General features: G+C 47.3%; 1 protein-coding gene across 2 annotated transcripts in view; it reads right to left on the bottom strand.

Annotated features, from left to right (window-relative positions):
* SMAD6 (SMAD family member 6) overlaps window positions 1-20,222 on the bottom strand; it is a 41,652-nt gene that overhangs the window by 16,540 nt on the left and 4,890 nt on the right. Inside the window, exon 3 of one of the 2 annotated variants that reach the window (XM_065075975.1) lies at window positions 19,799-19,909. In XM_065075975.1, the coding sequence (XP_064932047.1) occupies window positions 19,799-19,909 (111 nt within the window). The remainder of the gene's footprint in view (window positions 1-19,798; window positions 19,910-20,222) is intronic. The other variant, XM_005511195.3, reaches the window with a different exon arrangement.

Genomic DNA, 20,222 nt, shown 5'->3' with positions numbered 1-20,222 from the left:
TTCACTTCTCAGGGGTGAATATTCACTTGCACTAGAGGGGAAAAAACCAAAAGCGCTGACTGACACATCTGTATTCAGGGTGGTTTGCATATGGAAAGCCACACAGCTTTACAAGGTTTGCTTGTACACGGTGTTTCCCAGCTCAAATTCTTCAAATAAATGCAGATCTTCTGAATGCAGGAAATAGCACGTTAAGCATTTTTTCCTCAGAACAGCCTCTTTACTGTAATTTAGGTGTGTTTGAGGCAACGACAACAACAAATGGAAATGAGGAACTGGAAGTTTATTCACTTTGCAAAGCACGGCTTTCTGTTGTATACGATGAAGTGCAAAGAAAGTCCGGAAAAAACTTGGATGGGAGTTCAGACGCCAATGTTTTGAAGATGAAAGCGCGCTCTTCGATTAAATGTTTGAATAAAGTTTTCTCGTACTAAATCGTTTAAACATTTTCACATTCCTCGCATTTCTAGAAGCACTGTTCACTTTTATTTATTTTCATAACCCAGTGCCCTCAGCAAGCCACCACGGCTATTTGAGGCAACCTATTTTCTAAAGGGAAAGTTCTTGCAGGACACTAAGAATCCATGATAAGCAAGGTAGACTGACTCTTATTCTCCAAACCTCGCTTATTCTCCAAGCACCATCATATTTTCCTCTTTCCTACAAATAAATTATTCCACACCACACACCTGAGGACTGTCAGGTTCTGCTCCAAATATTGACCAGAAGTTCCAAGTACCTCAACTGACTTCACCATGGTTGTATTTAGACAGCTGTTAACTCAGAGCAAAAACTGGCCTGGGCATTCAAACTGTCTTTTTTAGAAACACTCAGGCCATTCCAGTGTGCTGTCAGTGGTGAAGTCAGCCTTACTCATCCAAACACAGCATATGGCTCTGCCATCAGCGCCATGAAACAGCTCCAACGAGTCTAAAATACGTGTGCAACTCCTTCTAATGACGCATCTGATGGAAGGGTCCAGCCACAGATATTTTGGCCATCCCCGGCTTCCCAGCAATAGCATCTCACCAAGGTCATACTTGCAGGTGACACTGATGCTGAAGAAACCAGTGCCCTGATGCCACTGTGATGTGAGATACTGGGAAAGCTTTCAAATGCCAATGTGACTTTGGAGCCATGCTCAGACCTGGGATGTCTCATTCATCGAGGTGTTGTCTAAAGTCCTTGAGTTTGTTGAGAAGGTACAACCATCACAGCCATGAAGCACAATGCTCAACTCCTGCGATGCAACACAGCTCCAACCTGCCCTCCCCCAGCCTATGCTACAAAGCTTAAAGGAATAAGCAACTATAGAGAAAACCAGAATAAATGGAGATAAACTTGCCACAAGTCAATTCAAAGTACAAACACTGAAAACGTTTTTATTGCAGGACAATGCAGCAGTAGCAGAGGAATAACTTCTTTTATGGTAGACCTTGAAAAACCTAATGCAGTTTCTAAAGACAGAAGGCAAATGAGCTAGGTCACCCAGTGTGCTGTTACCAGCCCTTACATTCTCACTTCCTTGTAAATCCATCATTAAAGAAAAAAAAAACAACAACAACAACACAGACCCAAGGGGACATTAGTCTCCATGAATCCCGAGTTCTGCTCGATGCTCAGCATACCCTGACAGTCTCATCCCTGCTGCACTCCACTGAACCTCTCCCCACGAGCTCGCAGGCCTGTTTAGTTTGCACATCCCAGTATAAAACTCCGTATTTATTTTGGCACTATTCATTTAGAAGGTCCTAAAACCCAAATAAAGTCCATTCTCCTTTCTGTGTATCTCCAGCTATTGACACTGCTCATGACCAATTTGCAAAACCAAACAAACGCGCGTTGTGTAATGGAGCTGCAAAAACAATCAGGAAGGGGCTGGAGATTTGCTCGCAGGTTCCCGCGGGGAAGGCTGGAAGGGGCGGCAGCCCAGGAAAAGATTAGAAGAAATTAAACTTTTACTCTGATAACAACAGGTGCTATTTTCTGCCCATGACATCATGCTCCCAACCGCTATTAAACAATGGAGATGGTCCAGCGCTTGTTGAAGTTGAGGAGAACTTTGCTATTTGTTTCAGTGGCCAGTGCGGTACATTTCCCTCTTTTAAAAAGAGATTCTTCTTTTCTTTCACATTCCTCACAATCACCCAAATCCCCTCCACTGGCTCAGCTCACACAAGGATAAATCACAGCATCCTGGGTCCACGTGAACAAGCCCAGACCTTCAACGGCACTCCCCAGCACCAAATTATGAGACATAAGCACTTTTGGGGCACAACTCCTCTGACTTTCAGACTTCTCCCTCACAGAGAAGAAAAATTGTGCCCTACAAGTGGCTTTTTCTCCCTGTCGACTGCAGTTAAGTATCTAGAAGAACAGCTCAGATGTGAACATTTGTATTAACCTAAGATGAAGTGTGAGGACTGCTACCTAGACAGCATCAAAATGACCCCCAAAATTATCAGCTCTTTAACTACATATAAAAGCAATATTTCACTAAGGTAATTCAAATCTTATGGGTAGTGCTGTCATCCTCACAGGTTACTCTGGATGTAAAATCAAGCTGGAAACTGGACTGTGAATGTAAGTACATTAGTGGATCCTTCCACCTGCAGACACAAAACTGATGTGCAATGTGGCATTTAGCTGCACCTGTGTAACTACAGCATGTCCTCAAAATTCAGTATTATTCAGTCCTACTAAAAACAAAGCACCCCTCCATGCCCTGAAGAAGGTAAATGGGATACCCCGATGGCCTCTTACAGCTACAACGTGCATGCTCCAGCTCTGCAAAAATCAAAGTGGCCAATGTAAGATTAAACGGACTATTCAGAGGAACTGCGGGCTGAAAAAGCCCTGTGCTGTGATGTGCAGGAGACGGTAAAGCTACAGCTCATATCCACGCATCCCCCATCTCAGAATCCATTGGTAATAGAAGAGCTACTATTAAATTTTCTTGCAGCTTGAAGGACCCTGTGATGGCCAAACCCAGGCTGAGCAGAGACCCATCCCAGCCATGAAAAGGTCTCTCTGCATCAGCAGAAAAAGGGTTTCCTCTTCTGTACAATGTAAAAGGCAGAATGTCAACTCTTTTTCAGCCTTGATGCTAAGAAAGGCATATATTATACACGTTATGCACATCTTGTTCTGCTCTTGTTCACAGCACAGAGACGTGGTAGAGGACAGGGCGAGCAGCACCCAGCCCCACATGCCCACCCCGGCCAAACTCACCTGGTTTCAGGTTTCTTTACAACCCCCAAAACATAAATATGTTTCTAATTCTGTTGGTGAAGTTGAGCCAAGTTTCTGGCAGGGCTGCATTTGGGACTGAAACAAGGGGAGAAAAAACCCACAGCGGTTTTGACCCAAACCCAAGATCTCCCCCTTCAAACTTGGCAGTTCCCACCGCCTTTTATTTTGTCTCAAAACTCAGGGCTCAAACATCCTCCTTTGGGAAGGGGTGGGATTTTCGAAGCCCTGCAAGACACCCAGCTCATGTTGGACGTCTCGACCGATGTGTGCTAGGACAGACAGAGCTTCTCCAGTGCAAAGAGGTGGCAATTACAGCTTTCAATGCAGTGGAAACCCCAAAATGACGGGAGCCCATTCGTAAGCCCTTGCTGCAAATCCCATCTGTGCCCAGAGACGACAGCAGTCGGAGGCTGCACACAAATATAGCTGCAGGCATCTTTCCGACTGCTGCTAAGTCAAGTTTAAAAGCAGGATGTTTGGCTGAGCAGCTCTTCCCTCAAATAAACACCCACAACCTTACTCAAAACAGAGAGGCACCGCTCTGGGAGCACTTGAACCGCCCTATTTCCAAAAAACCCAGCCTTGATTTTTTTCCCGTCCAGCTGCAGGACTCCGCTGGGCTGGACGGTACCTCAGGAAGGGAGCGATGGCCAGAGCACTCCAAGGGGCACAGAGGCATCCCAGCACACATCGACAAAGAGGTTTTCTCCTCATCCTTTTTGCAGAGAGCTGCTAGGCTGGGCTTAGCCAGAAAAGTCACACTCCTGAAGCTCTGAAATGTTGTATTGTTGAGAATTTCCCCCTGCTTCATCACACCAGGGGAAAATAACTCAAGGTATCAAGGTGACTTGATCTTTCAAGTCTGGGAGTGCATCTGTGTTTAAAGCTCACTGTTGCCTTTTTAGCATCCATCCCAGTCAACCTGGAGACCACAAAATTCTCCACTCACAGAAGCGGCACTGGAGGAGACTCAGCCCACCCCTATGCCCTCAGTTATGATGGGATAAAGATACAACACTTTGGAAAACCATTTCTGCTGCCTGCACGGTATGCTATACTTCAGCTTATTTACAAGACACAAGCATTAAATGCAACTTCCAAGGAGAAATAAGTAATAAAAGCTCCAAGATAAGCCCATGCTTTTTCCTTCAGGTCAATACACTCACCCCGGCGCTGGAGAAAGGCTCTTCCCTCTGTCAGAGCAATAAACCATCACCACTCCTGTCTGCAGCTCCCTATGCCATCCGCAGGGCTTGACCGAAGGGCACGGCCTTGTGCAGCCATCGGAGACCCCCGCCTAGGTAAGGAGCCCAAGCCAAGCTGTTAATCCTGATGTAGGTTTTAGCCACAGCCCCCATTTTCCAGTTTGTGCTGCCTGCACCAACTGGGCACTGAAGGGTGGTCATGAGGTGTTCTGGTACATAATGAAGCAGAGAGGTGTGAGTTGTTAATACTTTAACCAATTTCACTTGCAATTAAATCCTCAACTTGCTTGCCTGCCTTGAAAGCACCCTCTGAATGCCTAAGACCTTCCTGGGTGTTTGAACAGGGTGGAAAACACAGCTTGAAATCCCAGTGAAGGGTTCCCATGCTCACCATGCCACAAGCTCTCAAACTCAGGGATCTGCACCAAGCTAGCCTGACCCACAGAAAAGCTTCAGAAATAAAGAAGCACCATGTCTTAACGAACCTCTAATTAAAACAAGCTTGTGCTGCGATGGCTGGGGGCGGCCGAGCCAAGGCAGAGAGCTGGAAAGCCGTACAGCACATTCCGCATCCCGGTCCTGCATCCACACCGCCTGCACAGGCAACCAGGCGACGCTCCGCCGTGGGATGGCTCAGGAGTCAGCCCAAACCTCAGGAGTAAAAATACCATGCGTTTCAAAGGGGAGAAAAAACAAGCATTTTGGAGGTTGAGGGAGAAGCAGGGGCTGAGCCCTGGTGCCAGCTTGGCCCTCGCCCGGCCCCTGCGCGCAGCTTGCTCCTGCCTCCGAGGGGAAACTGGCTTTGCAAGCCAGCTGTTCCTCATTGTGTGCCTGCATGGGGGGAAGAGAGCCTGCAGGGAAGGGGAGAGGAAAAAGGAGGGGCGAGAGTATGGGGATTAAAATAATATTGTGTACAAATCTTAATGAGAGGGAGAAAAGGGGGGAAAGCAAGGAGAAACCAAGGTTTTCTGCAAGGCAGCAATGGAGCTGCAGCGATTTGAGCTGTGGCTGATCCAGGATTATCTTCTGGCTCTCAGAAATGTTCTGGTGTTGGCTAGTTTGTCCTCGTTTAAACTCTGATTGATCAGAACGCGTACATCCAGCCTGGGCAGTCCCTTCAGCCCAAAAGCATCACCGGGAACGAAGCTGCTGCACTTAATGTGGACAACGCACTCCCAGCTCCCCTGAACCTTCGTTTGTTTTGTGTCGGGCTCTGAAAACAACTCTCCCCTACAGCCCAAGACTTTGGGAGCTGACAGCCCTTCCATTAGCACCTTTTCTTTTTTTTTGGCTGCTGCTTATGCATTTTAAAACTAACAATTAAAATTTGCAGCACGTTGGGATGTGCACGCATTTGTCAGGGCAGATGGGAAAAGGCTTCCAGCCCCACAGGGAAAACCTAGATGGGGACAGATCTGATACAAACATGCAAAACACTAGACAGGTCCTCGCATTTTGGCTTTCAAGATGAAATCATTCTTTGAAAAAACAGATTTTGAGTCAAGAATTGGTAAACTCCGCAATATTGTTTTCAATGTTTACCTGTTTTTAAATAGCTATGGTCCAACTGCACCTCTTGCAACTGGCTTCTGACTGCAAAGATCTCAGTTGAATTTTATGGGACCAACTGTCTCTAAATCTCCAAACACCAGACAGGTCACCCGTGGGCTCCTTTCATCCGCAGCCAAAGCAAAGGGGAAGGGGCAGGGAGGGAACAACATTTATCAGTCACGGAGACCAAACCCAAGGCGGCTGTAACCACCCAAAGCCTCGGGAGGAGGTGAGCCCGGCAGCCATGGTGAACACTGCAGCAAAGTAAGACACTGGTGACCCTCCAAAACGCCAAAATGCCCTTTCCTGCAGGTTTCAGCGGAGTCATTAACTGAAGCAGCGGAGCTTCACGGACAGCGGAGCTGAGATTATAAAATACCAAATGCAAGCAGCCTTTGAAGCAAAGCCCTTCAAAGGCAGACACGTACCAAATCCACTGAGGTTTTTTTTACGCAAACAAATTCAGCATGGCAAGAGCAAAACTAATTTACAAAGATCTTTAATGTTAAAAGGCTCAAATGACCGACCCTTTCAAGCACAGCTGAATTCAATCCAGTTCTAAAGGTCCGTATTAATGATTCAACGTGGAAAAGACCAGAGACTTTTCAAAATATGTGGCCATAATTACCTGGAAATAAAAAAACTACTCTAATTTTCTCATTTCAGCGGCAAAGAAGCTGCCCAGAGCACTCCCATTCTAGAACTAGTGATGCGCCAGTGACTTTTTTTTAAAAACATACTTTTGCTGACATTTCCCTTCCATTAAAATAGCTTAACAATGGGGGGAAGAGCAACTCACCATGCACATAGGATCTTTACCTTAGTTTGTACTCGCAAAGGCATTTCCTTGCTCTCCTCTGGGGTGGAAGTTTCCACAGTCACACGCGAGTGGCTTTAGCCACAGTGTCCCACTGCCTCCCAGGAACTGGTTTGCTCCTTTTTTCCAGGAGGCGGACGTAAATCTTTTCAGACTGGGTATAAATCAGCTCGGCTAAGAGAAGATGTGCTGCCAACGGGGTGCAAAGAACTGCCCCCCTCCATGCTCATGCCAACCATCCCCAACACTGGGCACAGAGGTGGCAGACGGGTGGCATGGACACCCACCCCCTTCCAGCACAGACCAGCCCTCTATGCAAACGTTGAAATAAAACCCAGAGCAAACGGAAAAATCAGATGGATTCCCGCAATTGGAACTTCCCACTATATTTAAAGATGGGTCAAATCAGAAAAGGGCTTGTTCCGGGGTCTGGTCGTCCAAATGAGCCATCACCTGGCTCACTGGGAAACAATTTTGGGGTTTGGTGAGACCAGGATGTCCCCAACATGGGCACAGGCTTGGAAGGAAAAGCACATAGTGTATGCATCACCAGCTCACCAAGGGACATAGCCTGGGAGTCTCCTCTTGCCCACCCCGCATCCCAGGATCACCCCATCCCACAGAACCACACACCACTGACAGCTTTGGCTGAACCAGGAGGATGGGGACTGAATGATGGAGTAAGAGCCAGACTCATTCCCTTCTGTGATTGGAACGCAGAATTAGAGCAGCCCAGTGGATTGGTGCCCCAGATCAAATGCATCGTGAATGCAACACCCGTCCAGTGCCCTCACCCACGGAAACCCAGCAGAAACCCACCCAAGACAGAGGATAAAGCCCCCAACCAGGTTTTCGCAAACTCTGGAGCTAACTAGAGCTGTCACCCTTGCCCAACTCAGGCCCCAACTATAAAACAAGCTCCACAATAGTGTTATTTATTTTTTTTAAGTCACAAATTATTTCCAGCAGCAGGAGGGTGGAAGGATGCAGCGTGCTGGACCCTGCTCACCGGCATCGAGCCAGTCTCATAAATGGTTGGCAGCCAGCAGAGCAACAAACCCATTTCTATTGAAATGAGGTTGTTACTACTAATTTTTACTGGCTTCCCAGTTGATTCATAAAGTTTTGTTGGGCTTTTTTTGTTCTGTTGGGTTTCTTTGCAGATCTCAGAAAGTAATTCCTGAGACACTTGGGGATAAACAGGCCCTGGCCTCCTCACGAAGGGCTGCTCCTGCACCCAGGCATCCACCTCCCCCCAGAACTGGAACATCTTGTTCTCAAGACTTCATAAAATCTTATTAGAAAGAGTCCTCTGGTTTTGAACAGGCCAAAATCAAAACCTCATGACTCCAGTTTTACCATTATCAGCCCTGTGGCAGAAATAGCTGGAGACTTCAATGGCAGCTGCAGACACAATTTATAGGGATGGTTTGGGTCTGAGACATTAAACTGCCAAGTTGCACTAGACAAACCCAACCAGATCTAATCTCGGAGCCTGAGCTTTTTATAACTACCGGCAACTACCAGCTGTGAGACTCGGCACAGCTTTGCCCATTGATTTTGGCTCAGTGCCTGCCATGGACACGACCTCCTCTTTTTGGATGGGCAAAGACAGCCAAAGCGATATTCCCTGCGAACATGGAGGGCCACAACACTTTTTACTCCACCAAAAACCCTAAATCAGAGTGTACAACACAACACAGACCCATTTAACAGCTCCTGGACGTGAGCTGAGAACAGCATCAGGCAAGTCAAGTCCATGAGGAGGATGCTGCAGGTACCAGTACCATCTCCCCCAGCGTCACTTATCTCTGTGTGATATTTCAAAATGTCTTTAACACTTAGTGCAGCACTTCCCATATACTTTGTTTATTGCTTAGACTTAGTGTAAAGACCCTTCCCCACACATTTGTTTCCCTCTTCCAAGTGCTGGACCCTAAAGAACCCTGCAGCACAGAGCAATTACTCAGGGTAATTCCACAGTTCTCTTTTTGCAAAAAGCTGTGTTATGCTATGGCTTCTCTGGATTTTAAGAAGGGGGAGAAAAAGAATAGGAGTTCCCGGGTGCCAGTGTCCATGTTTGCCTTCCCCGCGCAGGCAGGGATGCTCCGAGACCCCACAGCCTTTCCGCAGGGGGAGATGAATCAACCGCCTCATTCTTCCAAGTGGACAAACTCACATTTTGCTGGCGCGGGATCTCACAAACAGACCGTTGTCTGAGCACAGCACCAGGCACTTGCCCCTAGAATAGGCCATGCTTTCTAACAGCCAAAACGAAAGAGGAAAAAAAAAAAAAGGAAAGAAAGGAAAGAAAAGTGATACACTCCGAACAGCACGTCCATGCCCCTGGGATCCTATGGAGACAGGTGGAATAAACCTAAAGACAACACAACACTATCGTCACCCATCAAACAGACACCCAAACACTACACCTCTGTGCAGGTATCTATGTTTCTGGTTTTGCTTTTGTTTTTCAAATCCTCCAGTTACTGCTGCTTTTTTCTCTACTAAATAGACAACAGTGGTTTGCATCACTATGTGTGAAAACATAAAGCAGCTGGCATTTTTCTCAAAGTCTTTAACATTCTTTGGCTCCTCAAATGGAAAAATCTTAGCAAATGAGACCTTAATAAATGGAAAGAGCTGAAAAATAGCCTTTCTGCTGGCACATTTTGCTCCTGCTAATGGAATATGTAGATAAAACCGACACAGTTGTGTCTCAGACCCTTCCACAGCGCAAGTAATCCTGTCCCGCTATCCACGGTGTGGTCCTCCTTGCATCAGGAGTTGCTCCTGCAGTAGGATGGAGCCTCCAACTCCTCCTCCAGCCCCTAAACCAGCCAAGGGAAGAGCAGCCTGGTCCTCCCAGCTGACAAAGAGCACCTAGGAGGAGGAACATCTCCAAACCCATCAAACCCAAAGGCAGGCCGAGGAAGGGGGAGGCAGCAACCAGCACAGCTCTTCAAAGCCCAGGCAGGGAGACGGCCAAGCTGCAATGGGTCCAGCTGAGCTTCGGCATCCAGCTGGGACAGTGAATGTGACATAAGGGCACTTGCACGAACTGCTGTTTGGGGAGGGAGGAGGGTTTTGGTCTGGGGTTTGCTCTGGGAACCACACTTGGAGCGGGATGGGGAGGGCTGGGGATGCTGCAGGGCATGACCACATGGGCTCCGCTGCAAGGGGCTCTTGAACCATCAGGAAAGGTCTCCAGCTCCCCCAGGAACAGAAAACTGCTGCGAAGAACAAAACAAATTCTCTACTGATCACTCTCTCTTGCACTGTTGGGAATTTGACTTTTTGGCAGGTTTCATTCACGGGCTTTTATAACCTGAAATGCAAAATGCTGAGAGCACAGAGGAGCATCACAGCCCGTCTGTTCCCAGCCAAAGTCTGCATCCCCGTGGAGAGGCAGGAACAGGTTTTATTGTACGAGGGAATTCAGGTCTGGTCAGAGTTAATTCACCATCACCACTTACTGCACATCCTGGACACAACACTGGATGGATGTGGCTCAGCACCAGCCATGGTTTGGCTTCCCTATGCTGCCACCCAACACAAGACATCCCTGTATCCCAAAAAATGGGCTCAACCCCCATGCCCTGGGCATTGAAAAAACCACACAGCACCAGCACAAGCTGCTTGCCTTGAAACAGCTGAAAAAAGGCTGATTAAGGAGATGCTCCACCAGCAACAGGGCTTTGGTTTTAATCACACCTATATCCTCCGATGCTGCTGGTATTTTCCCATAAGCAAAGCCCAGGATGATGAACCAAAGCGACACTCAGCTTCTCACCAAAGGAAAAGCGTCTCCAGGAATGGGGCAGCGTGGCAGCAACGTTCTCCAGCACTTCATCACTGGAGACCATTTAATCCCTGCTGCAGCCTATGGAGCTGCAAAGGCCATTTCAAGTCAGTGTTTAGCAACTCTGGAAGCAGTCAGCCACAACAGGCATTTCCATGTGAAATGTTTTTGCCCTTATAGAAGAGGGGAAAAAACCCAAACATGAATTCAACAGTTCTCAGCACCCGAAGCCCAGACCCCAGTGCTGGGGGTGCATTGCACAACTTCTCATCGACCTCCCCTCTCCAAGCACTCAGCCCTTGTAATGATGCTTTTTTCCAGGCTAAACACCCACTTCTGGGGGGAAAATCAACCAAGAGAAAGGTGCAAAACAGGAGGGAGAGGGAGTGCAGCCTGCTGCTGGGACAAGCACCATCCAAATCCAATGGCCCATGAGCAAAGTGGGACCTGGAGGAGCTGATGTCCCTCCTCATCCTCGATTGCCACCAAAGCCCTCAATCCCTGCACGGGTTGGAAAGGCGGCACGTTCCCTTCCTCCCTCTCGGAGCCCCCGGCACGGCAGGACAGACGGACACGAATCCCGGCAGCCACAGCCTAATCCCCTCCGATCCCCGGCACTTTGGAAGGACAAAGAGCCGAGTCTCCTTTGCCAGTAAATCGAACCCGCAGTTCCAGGGGCTCGAGGCACTTCAAAGCCGGCAGCAGCCCAGCCAGCAGCAGTAAAGGGATGTACTTTTCAGCTGTCGAGCAGCAAAGTAAAATCCACACAAATAAGCAGTGTTCCAGAAAACCAGGTTTAACCATCAGCAGCTCCAAACGACAGGGGATGTTTTTTCTGAAGGTTTTTTTCCTTCCTTCTCCTTTCCAGTTTGTGTTAGAGTACTTTTTTTTTTTCTTTCTTACTAAAACCCATCTCGGGCTCCCACACCACACACCCCTTTTGGGTCTGAGCATCCTCCAAGAGCTAAAATGCTGAGTTAGGTATCGGAGTCCAGGAAAGGAGGTGCCTTTGATGAACAGCAAATCTACAGACTTCAATCGTTCCTGTGAGCGCCACAGATTTAATAAGTTATTTCCGTGGAAAACCTTCGTAACTCAGTTATGAATCAAGCCTATAAACACCTCTCAGTCATCAAAGTGCCACAAAAAAAATCTGTTACTGTAACTGTGAATACAAGCCTCTCTCTACAGGTCCCTGTGAGAAGCCAAAATTCCTCCTTCAAAACATTCACCATTTTCAAAGGTCATAAATACACTATGTCCAGTATTCAGCAAATCCATTTAAAAGGCAAAACACAGGCACAGAGAAAAAGTAAAGTTCAAACAAAGACGTACCACCAGATACGCACTGTTTAAAAGACACAACCAGAGTTACATCAAAAGAACTTTTACTACCTAGAAAGCCATATCCAACTCCTAATAGGGTGCAAGAATGTAATGTTTTGGCTACAGAGATTAAACTAATTTACTTGTAAGTAACTTGCTTACTTCCCAATGTTTCTTTTTCTTTTTTTTTTTTTTTTTTTTTTTTTTTTAAGTGTGATGCTTAGGTGCTTGGAGAAGTGAGGGGTGTGATTATTCTGTGATTCGAGGCCAAACATCATAACTACTCAATGAACCACAGACAAAACATATTTTATCTGGGTGTTGTAATTACTCCAAGAACTTCTAGGCTGAAAACATCCCAAGTAGCTGTGAAAAGCCATCCTAGTTCCAGGTAAGGAAGGGAGAAAAAGAGCAACTCCCTCTCCTCTGCAGAAATCTACTGAGAAATTCAGTGTATTTTCTTCCCAAATAACATCCGTGGTACCTTTCATTTCAGGGCATCATCCTGCCCGGCTCCCACACAGCAAGTTCTCCTTTGGAGCTGTGGATCTGTGAGTACACACACACAAATGCAGAGGTGTCATTTGCAAAGCAGCTTTAATCCCTGCATTAGGCACGGGACCAGATATTGACAGGATCAACCTTCTTCCACCCCTTGTGCAAGAGGCAGCCTGTGTAACTCCAGATGGATGGTCCTAAGGCTCTGGCAGCCACTTTTGCTTTTTTCCCCCCCTCTTTCTTCTGGACTAAGGACAGGTCTGATTGTCTGCACTTTCCTAAATGCTGGAGGGTTGAAGCAGTAGGATCAGCTATCGTAATAATCAGAGAGGAAAGATGTTCTTGGACATGAAGCGAGGGATGGCAACAGGGGAGATTTCGACTTGATTCACAGCTCTTGCCACAGCCACCCCATCTACACTGGGGAAATCACTGACTCCCTGGGTCCTCGCAGGGAGGAACACATGGGAAGAAGGGATTCCACCATGGCTTCATCAGTTCAGATGAAGAAAGTCACCAGAGTTGTCTCAACTAAAGATGCTCCTCAGGGCAGGCAGGTCCCTGGGACACAGCAGCTCCGGTCAAACACATGATGCTATGGGAGCTCTTTCCTGTCCTCCCTGCTCAGAACCACCAACGTGCTGGGGAACACAGCTGCTCTTGCAAAGCATTTGTATGACTAATAACAAAGGGACATCTCTCCATCTCCCAGTCCAGAAGATACCCTCCCTCCTGGAAGACAGTATTTTGAGAGGCTGGCGATGATGCTCTCTTGCTGCATAGGTGCAAAAGCCTCAAAACAATCTTTATTTCCCTCCTCAGGAGATCTTCAGCACAAATCATCTCTTTTCCCATCTCGAGCAAATTCCCCAGTGGCCCTTCACCAAGTTAACTCCCCCTCCCCACATTACTAAACTGGCTCAGCTCTGAATTAGGCTTGTTGTATGAGCTCATAACTTGTAGGATATTTTTATGAACAGGTGTTGCATGCCTTAGAAACTCTTCTACAGCTGCATGGCCACTGCTGAAATGTCATCCTCCTTCTGGAGGCCCATGGTCTGTATGGATGGGGTCACCAGCCCCTCTCCTGCTTCTCCAAACAGGATGCTGGGTACAGGTGGCAACACAAAGTTGTATTATCACCCAAGCGTGGTCATCCACAAGCTCTACAAGAGCAAGCTCCTGCAGATCCCAACATCACAGATGTTGAGTTTGATGGCCCAATGTGAGCTGCCCTACAGGGTTTTAACGCAGAAACAAATGTGTGCACAGAATATCTTCCCCAGCCTTGAGCTGAGATGCTTTTTCTTCAATTGGTAAGTGAGGGGTGTATTTGTTCAGTCTCAATTCTCAGTACAACATCTTCAGCTGCATATTATCTACTCAAGTGATGTATTCTCTGCTGGGTTACATTGCTCCTGGAGGAAGCATTAACACCAACAGGCTTTGGACACAAGGAGGAACCCACCCGGCTGCAGAATCAACAATCATTTCCCTTCTTCCTTGTGCTCCAAAGAAAAAAACGTTTGAACCCCAGGAGCTGCTACCTGAGCCACCCACTGTGGCAAGCACAAACATAATGCAAAAAAAGAGAAACAAACCCTGGTAGATTTAGCATCAACCCAGAAAGACATTTGCTGTAGAACAAAAGAGCACACCTGCATCTCTCTGAAAGGGACGGGCGCTGAAAGCCCAGGGACGCTGTCTCCCACCTTCCCTTTCGGGGATTAATTCCGTGATTCACCCCATAGTTTGCAAAGCTGCCTTTGATGTCAACCCCAGGCAGGACTAGAAACTGCGATCAGGCAAACCCAGAGCAAAGGCAGGTTATTCTTTGGATGTTCTCCCAACTGTTGGGAAGGATGCTGCTGTGTGGTCACGCTCTCCGACAGGGATTCCAGCATTCACGGCCGTCCATGGCCACGTGGGAAAAACCTTCACACCGAGCAAAGAATCCCTCCCTGAAGTACACTGGAAAATAGATGCACTTTATTTCCCATTGGCAAACTGAAACTGTGGAGGAAAACTGTTTAATATAAAAACATCTGACAAAGCTCCTCCAGGATGTATTTTTTTGCATCAAAGAAGTAGCTCTTGGCAACCAGCTCACTCCTCCGACAAGGAAAGTTTTTAGCCAAACCCTGATCGTTATAGACCATGCAGAGTAAGACACGCCAGAGAACTTAAATATGAAAGAAAAAGGAAAGCAAAACCATTACTGGCCCAAATAAACATCTGTCTGTGATTAAACTGGATGCACAGATATGCTCTGCCTTTTTTTTTTTTTAAGGGATTTATGTTTTTGCAATAGGTTGGGGGGGAAGAAAGGATGAAAAGTCCCCACGGTGCGGCTGGTCAGGCCCATCCTGCAGCCCCAGCACTGCCACCCTGACCTGGCACCATGGGGGTCGCCCTGCAGCGAGACACACCGAAGCCAGAGGAGATCACCAGAAAGTTGCAAACCCAACTTTTCACTACCAGAAGAAATTGCCACCCTAATAATGAGAAAAATATCTTTTTTTTTTTTTTTCCTATTAACAGGTAATTTCACAATCTCTCCCCGAGTCTGGAAAGAGCAATGTTTGCCCAGTTTCCACACATATCCGCCTTACATATTTATAGGCTTTTTTTTCCTACTCCTAACACACAGGATCTTCATAAACTTCCTTGTTAGCATAAATCCTTGCAGCCTGTTATTTCTAGGGGGAGAGGAAGAGAGATGTTCACTTTCTCCATTCAGTGGGTTTTAAAATATGCTTCCTGAAGCTCATCCTAAATATTGCTGGAAGCAGAAGAAAACCCTCCGGCTCTTGCTTTGGAGCTGTGGCATCAGTTCGGCTGGGCTGAATCATCAGCTGGGATGGACAGACACGCTCCCTCCTTTCTCCTCCCTTCAGGGTACGAGGACCCTCCTCTTCAAATCCAACACCCCCAGTCCCACCATCGCCCTGCAAGCAACTTCTCCACTTTCCCAGGCCTCAGAAAAAAATCTTAAATAATTTAAATAAGCTCCAGCCCATTCAGTCTCTGTTTCTCCTGTCTCTATCAATTCACTATTATCCTCCACCAACTTTAGAGGGGCTAACACAGAATAAATCACCGAGCAAAGCTCAACTCTACATGGAGCCCATCACCTTCTAGACTTCAGCACAGCTGCTCAGAGCAGACCCACATGTGTGTGGCCCCTTTTGGGTACAGGTCCCCACCACTCCAGAGAGGAACTGATCACTCCTCCAACAGACCACCGACTCACAATTCCTTCTTTCGAATGCACATACCCAGCTAGAAACGAGTTCACCAGAGCTGAAACTCTTGAACTAGCACATGGGAAGTGAATTGATGGCAAAGTCTAAAAAAAATAGATTCTTCCAAAAATACTTTTTTTTTAATTCTACAGCAGCATCTCTTCTTCTGGCCTCCTGCAAAGGCTCTCACTGCTGGTACAAACCCCACTGCTGTCCCCACTCCCCTCCTGCCCTTCTCCCATTCTCAGCTCTTCTCCCCTGGTAACACTCATTTCTCCTCCTTTCTCTGCTCAGGTGCATCACCCAGCACCAAACCATCCTCATTTCTCCTGCACTCATCCAGGGCTGAGCATCCCCCGACTCGGGGCACCGTGGCAGGGGATGGGGTGCAGGAGGCAGTTCTCCGGCATCGTGCAGAACTAAAGGGAGGTGGGTTGGACATGGACACCCACGCTCGGCAAGAAGCCCATTCCCTCCGAAACATCCCGCCACACACAGGGCCCGAGCCCCATGGGTCACGTCGGTTCACAAAGGCATTTCCATACGAACAATAAAACTTTCCGTGCAAACGCTGGTATGACTCCTGATTAAGCATGGAGTAATGAGCAGGCATGTAGGGACACATGAGACAGGCTCTAGCGATGAGTGGCTCATTTTGAGGAAAAATAGCTATCGTAAGAGCTTGGCACTGACTGCTGCAGACATCGTCTTCAAGTGACACTCAGCAAGTGTGGGACCTCCACACCACAACTGGGAACTTTGCTGCGAGGCGGCAGTGAGTTGCACCCATCACTGATCCTACAGCTAATTACTCCTCCTTATTTATTATTCCTTAAAGAATAAAAAATGCCCCAACATTTCTGTACTCTCTAGAGGACGGACAAGTTGCTTCAGACCCGCAGTGGCCACGAGCGATGGTCAAGTCAGCAGGGAGACCTGCAGGAGGCTCCTGAGCAGCACCACCGGCTTTTGATTTCCTACTGGAGCTCAACTCTTCTCCCTCCTTAGGACCTCCAGAATTTAATCCCATCACTAATGAGAAAACCGATTGCTACTTGTAGAAACTGATGGGGTTTTTTTAGCCAGACGCGGCATGTTGTGCAAAGGGAGCGCTGAGGAGTTGGGTTATTTCATGGTCTTTAAGAGAAGGTCCTTCCCAGGGAAGCTGAGGGATAGCCCTGTGGGATTTAGGAGAAGGGAATCCGAAAGCCCATGGCCCACAACATCTGCTCCAGCACGTCCCCACCGTACTGAACCAGTTCCCGCAGCGCAGCCCTCCACATGCCTGGCAAGTCTAACGGGTACAGCAGCTTCTTGGCATGTGCTGGAGGAGCCAAGTCTGAGGGGAAGGGAAAAAAAAAAATTACTACAAATGTTCCACCAATTATGAGTCACGAGGCTGAGCTTTTGTTCCTGCCTTGCTGGATTTTGCCCTTTCCCTGGTATTTCCCCAGCTCCGGCCAGGGGAGCCGCAGGGACACCGATAGCGGCCAAGGCTTTGCCGGCACCCGGGGACGGGCACAGCCCTGGCCAGGGGAGCCACCAGCTCCCAAAGCAGCAGGTTTTCCTCACCTCTGCTCCCCAGACACACATGGCTGCAGAAATAAATCTAATGAGCAAAAGATGGAGCCTTTCTTCAAGCACCTTCAAACCCAAGTGTGACACTGCTTGAGCTCAGAAGATGGGAACTTCAGGATCAAACACCTCCAAGAGCCTTTTCCTACCAACCCATACCTTCCCAAGCCTTTGCACCTCATTGAGAACCAGAAGCATCTCCAACCCAAGGGGAATGCTGTGGCTGGACACAGATCCTTGGACACACAACTTCACTTCATGCCCCAAATGCTCTGAACCTCAGAAGAGGACTCAGGGGTCTCATCCATTGATCCAGCTCATGACACAGAAGGTCACATCCGCACTGCTGCTCATAACTGCTGTTTCCAGTTTGCATTGATTGTTACTCTGAATTTTATAGCGAGCCTATTTATTCATTGAAGACTTATTTTTGTTTTTAAGAACGGTATTATAGCCATGAAAAGGTCTACTTCAAAAAGAAGGGTTGTGGGGTATTGTTCATTTTAAATTTACATATATGACAGAGATGATCTTTTGACTTCATGCTAAAACCTCCTGTTTAAAAGTTCATCAAGCAAACGAGTAACAGTAGAAGAATGGTTCTCTTTGTTATCCAAAATTGAATTTTGTGGTTTTAGTAGGAAAAGCCTTTTTGATGATCAAAGCCGAAGGAATAAATAGTCGTGGCTTGATGCTAGATCCAAAATGTACTTATTTTTGGAACGTGAGTTAAATGCACAAGAAAAGGCAGGGAAGACCACGTGCTTCGTATATAATTTACACAGGTCTACATTTCAAGCAGACCTACTACATTAGTTGAAATAGAGAATAAACAAACTGAAATATGGCAGATAGACTAGAATCTAAGTGGCTTTTTTCCTTTTACTTCCCTGTGATGACAAGTATGGGTTAACTTCAGTAAAGCTCTTATCCTCTTTCAGCAATCATGAGCACTGGGGAAAAATAAATCACATAGCCCCAGACTCTTATTAAAAGTTACACCATTGGAAACTACACAGGGGGAGAGGAGGTATCTGATTTCAGTGCAATCTCAGTCACATGTTATCATTATATTGTTCAAGTAAAAGTTCAAGTCTCGCTTCTCTTCCAGAAAATCTACCAGATGTGCAATAAAGGACTTTGCTGTGAGTGAAGCTAAAACATTACATCCTTAGGAACCCCAGTTTTCAAACTCAGCTGCTATAATTAATGGCAATTATCAAGTTACAATAAAAGCCATGGGCATGGGGAGCTTTACAGATGCGTACCCAGCCCGAGGAATGCTTGTTAGGAATTGCAAGCACATATTTGTTATAGTACAACCCCTAACAACCCAACTCCTGGCTATCAATCGTCCCCTGCTACGGACACTTGGCAGCACAACAAAAGCAAGGCGGGCTGGATTCGGCAATGCCGCGGCAAAAACGACCCGTGGCAGGAGAACCTGAAAGAAGGGAAAATCCCAGGGAGAAATGCATCATCACACCACAACACTGCGGTGCTGGACTATTTAAAGGCTCTTTAAAGCGCTGCAGAGTCAGGATGGGCATGAACATCCCGAGGAGGTCAGGGGTCTCACCAAACTGGCCACAAAGTCTTGCAGGTGGAGAATGAGAAAAGAAATACTGTGGCTAATGGAGCAGTACCTGAGGGTCCCCTCCACCACCACCACGTCCATGTGCTCAGTGACCCAGCAACTCGGCACTGAGGTCCCCAAATCCCACCCCACCACAACAAAGCACAAGGGACCTCACCAGGATGAAGGTTTATCTACGTTCATCATCTCTCTGGTCATTAACTAGGTAATTTCTTACAGAAAAATTAAACCTGGTCCTACAGACGGGTCCCTGCTGCCCCTCATGCAGTCAGCCCACGGGACACCCGAGAGGGAAGATGTGACACCATCACTGCAGCCAAGGCCCAATGCCATCAAATGAAGCCCCCAACTCTCTCCCTTCTTACAGGTAAAACCGCCTCAGGCCTCACAGAGAACCATTAAATGAATGAAAGGTTGCAGGGGTGGGGCAGAGTAAAAAACAGGACCTAATTACACTGAGCTTTGTTCAGGAGCTTCAATGGCATCCTAGCTGGGAGCTCTGCTCATGAAAGTCGGGTTTGCACCGCAGGGCCAGGACCTAACAGGTAACACAAGCTGGACGGACTCGGCAAGAACCACCACAAAGCAGCATCATTTGAAACAGCCTCATCACTCCTGCCACAAAAAGGGTGACGGTGTAAAGCCCAGCCCCACGCCAGCCTACGAGCCCGTGGCTCCAGCCAGGCCTAGGCAGCTTCCACAGGGGACACACGTGGTGCTGTGGCCACTTCCCAAATGACCCAATTTATTCCAGCACGGTCATCTCACTAACAGCATCTTATCACAACACGCGAAGCACAGACATCTCTGAACAATCCACTCAAGTAGCTGCTCTTTTTTTCTTCTCTCTTCACACCATGAGTATAAATGAAGAGCGGCACCACAAGCCCCCGCCTCCCCCTGCATCCCTGCCCCAGCCACGGCACACACCGCACGTGCAGGAAGGTGCAAACATCTGCCAACCTGAGAAGTCTCCAGGCGTGATGTTGGGCGAATTTGTAGCCTCTGTTTCAGTGTAAGACAACGTGGAATCTGATAGATCTGGAAAAAAAAAAAAAAAAGAAAAAGAAAAAAATAAGTATTTTTAGTTCTCCTGCCTTTGCAAGTGCTATGTGAGCACCCGTGGCTCTTAAGCTTCCCATCATCTCCCTGAGAAAAACCCTCCACTGGTCCAGAAAGCAGTGATTAACTTTGTACCTCTACCATGCAAATGCAAAGTTTGAATTGCTTGGACCACAAAAATAACTGCAGTTGAGTTGATCAAACAAGTAGGAACTTGGTGCTTACTGGATAAAGTTACATTAAGCCTCTAAACAATTCATAGTTACTATACTTAATTATCACCATTAAAATT

Source organism: Columba livia, chromosome 11, assembly GCF_036013475.1.
Source record: "Columba livia isolate bColLiv1 breed racing homer chromosome 11, bColLiv1.pat.W.v2, whole genome shotgun sequence".
Taxonomy (NCBI): Eukaryota; Metazoa; Chordata; class Aves; order Columbiformes; family Columbidae; genus Columba; species Columba livia.
This window is presented reverse-complemented; position numbering and strand designations above follow the sequence as displayed.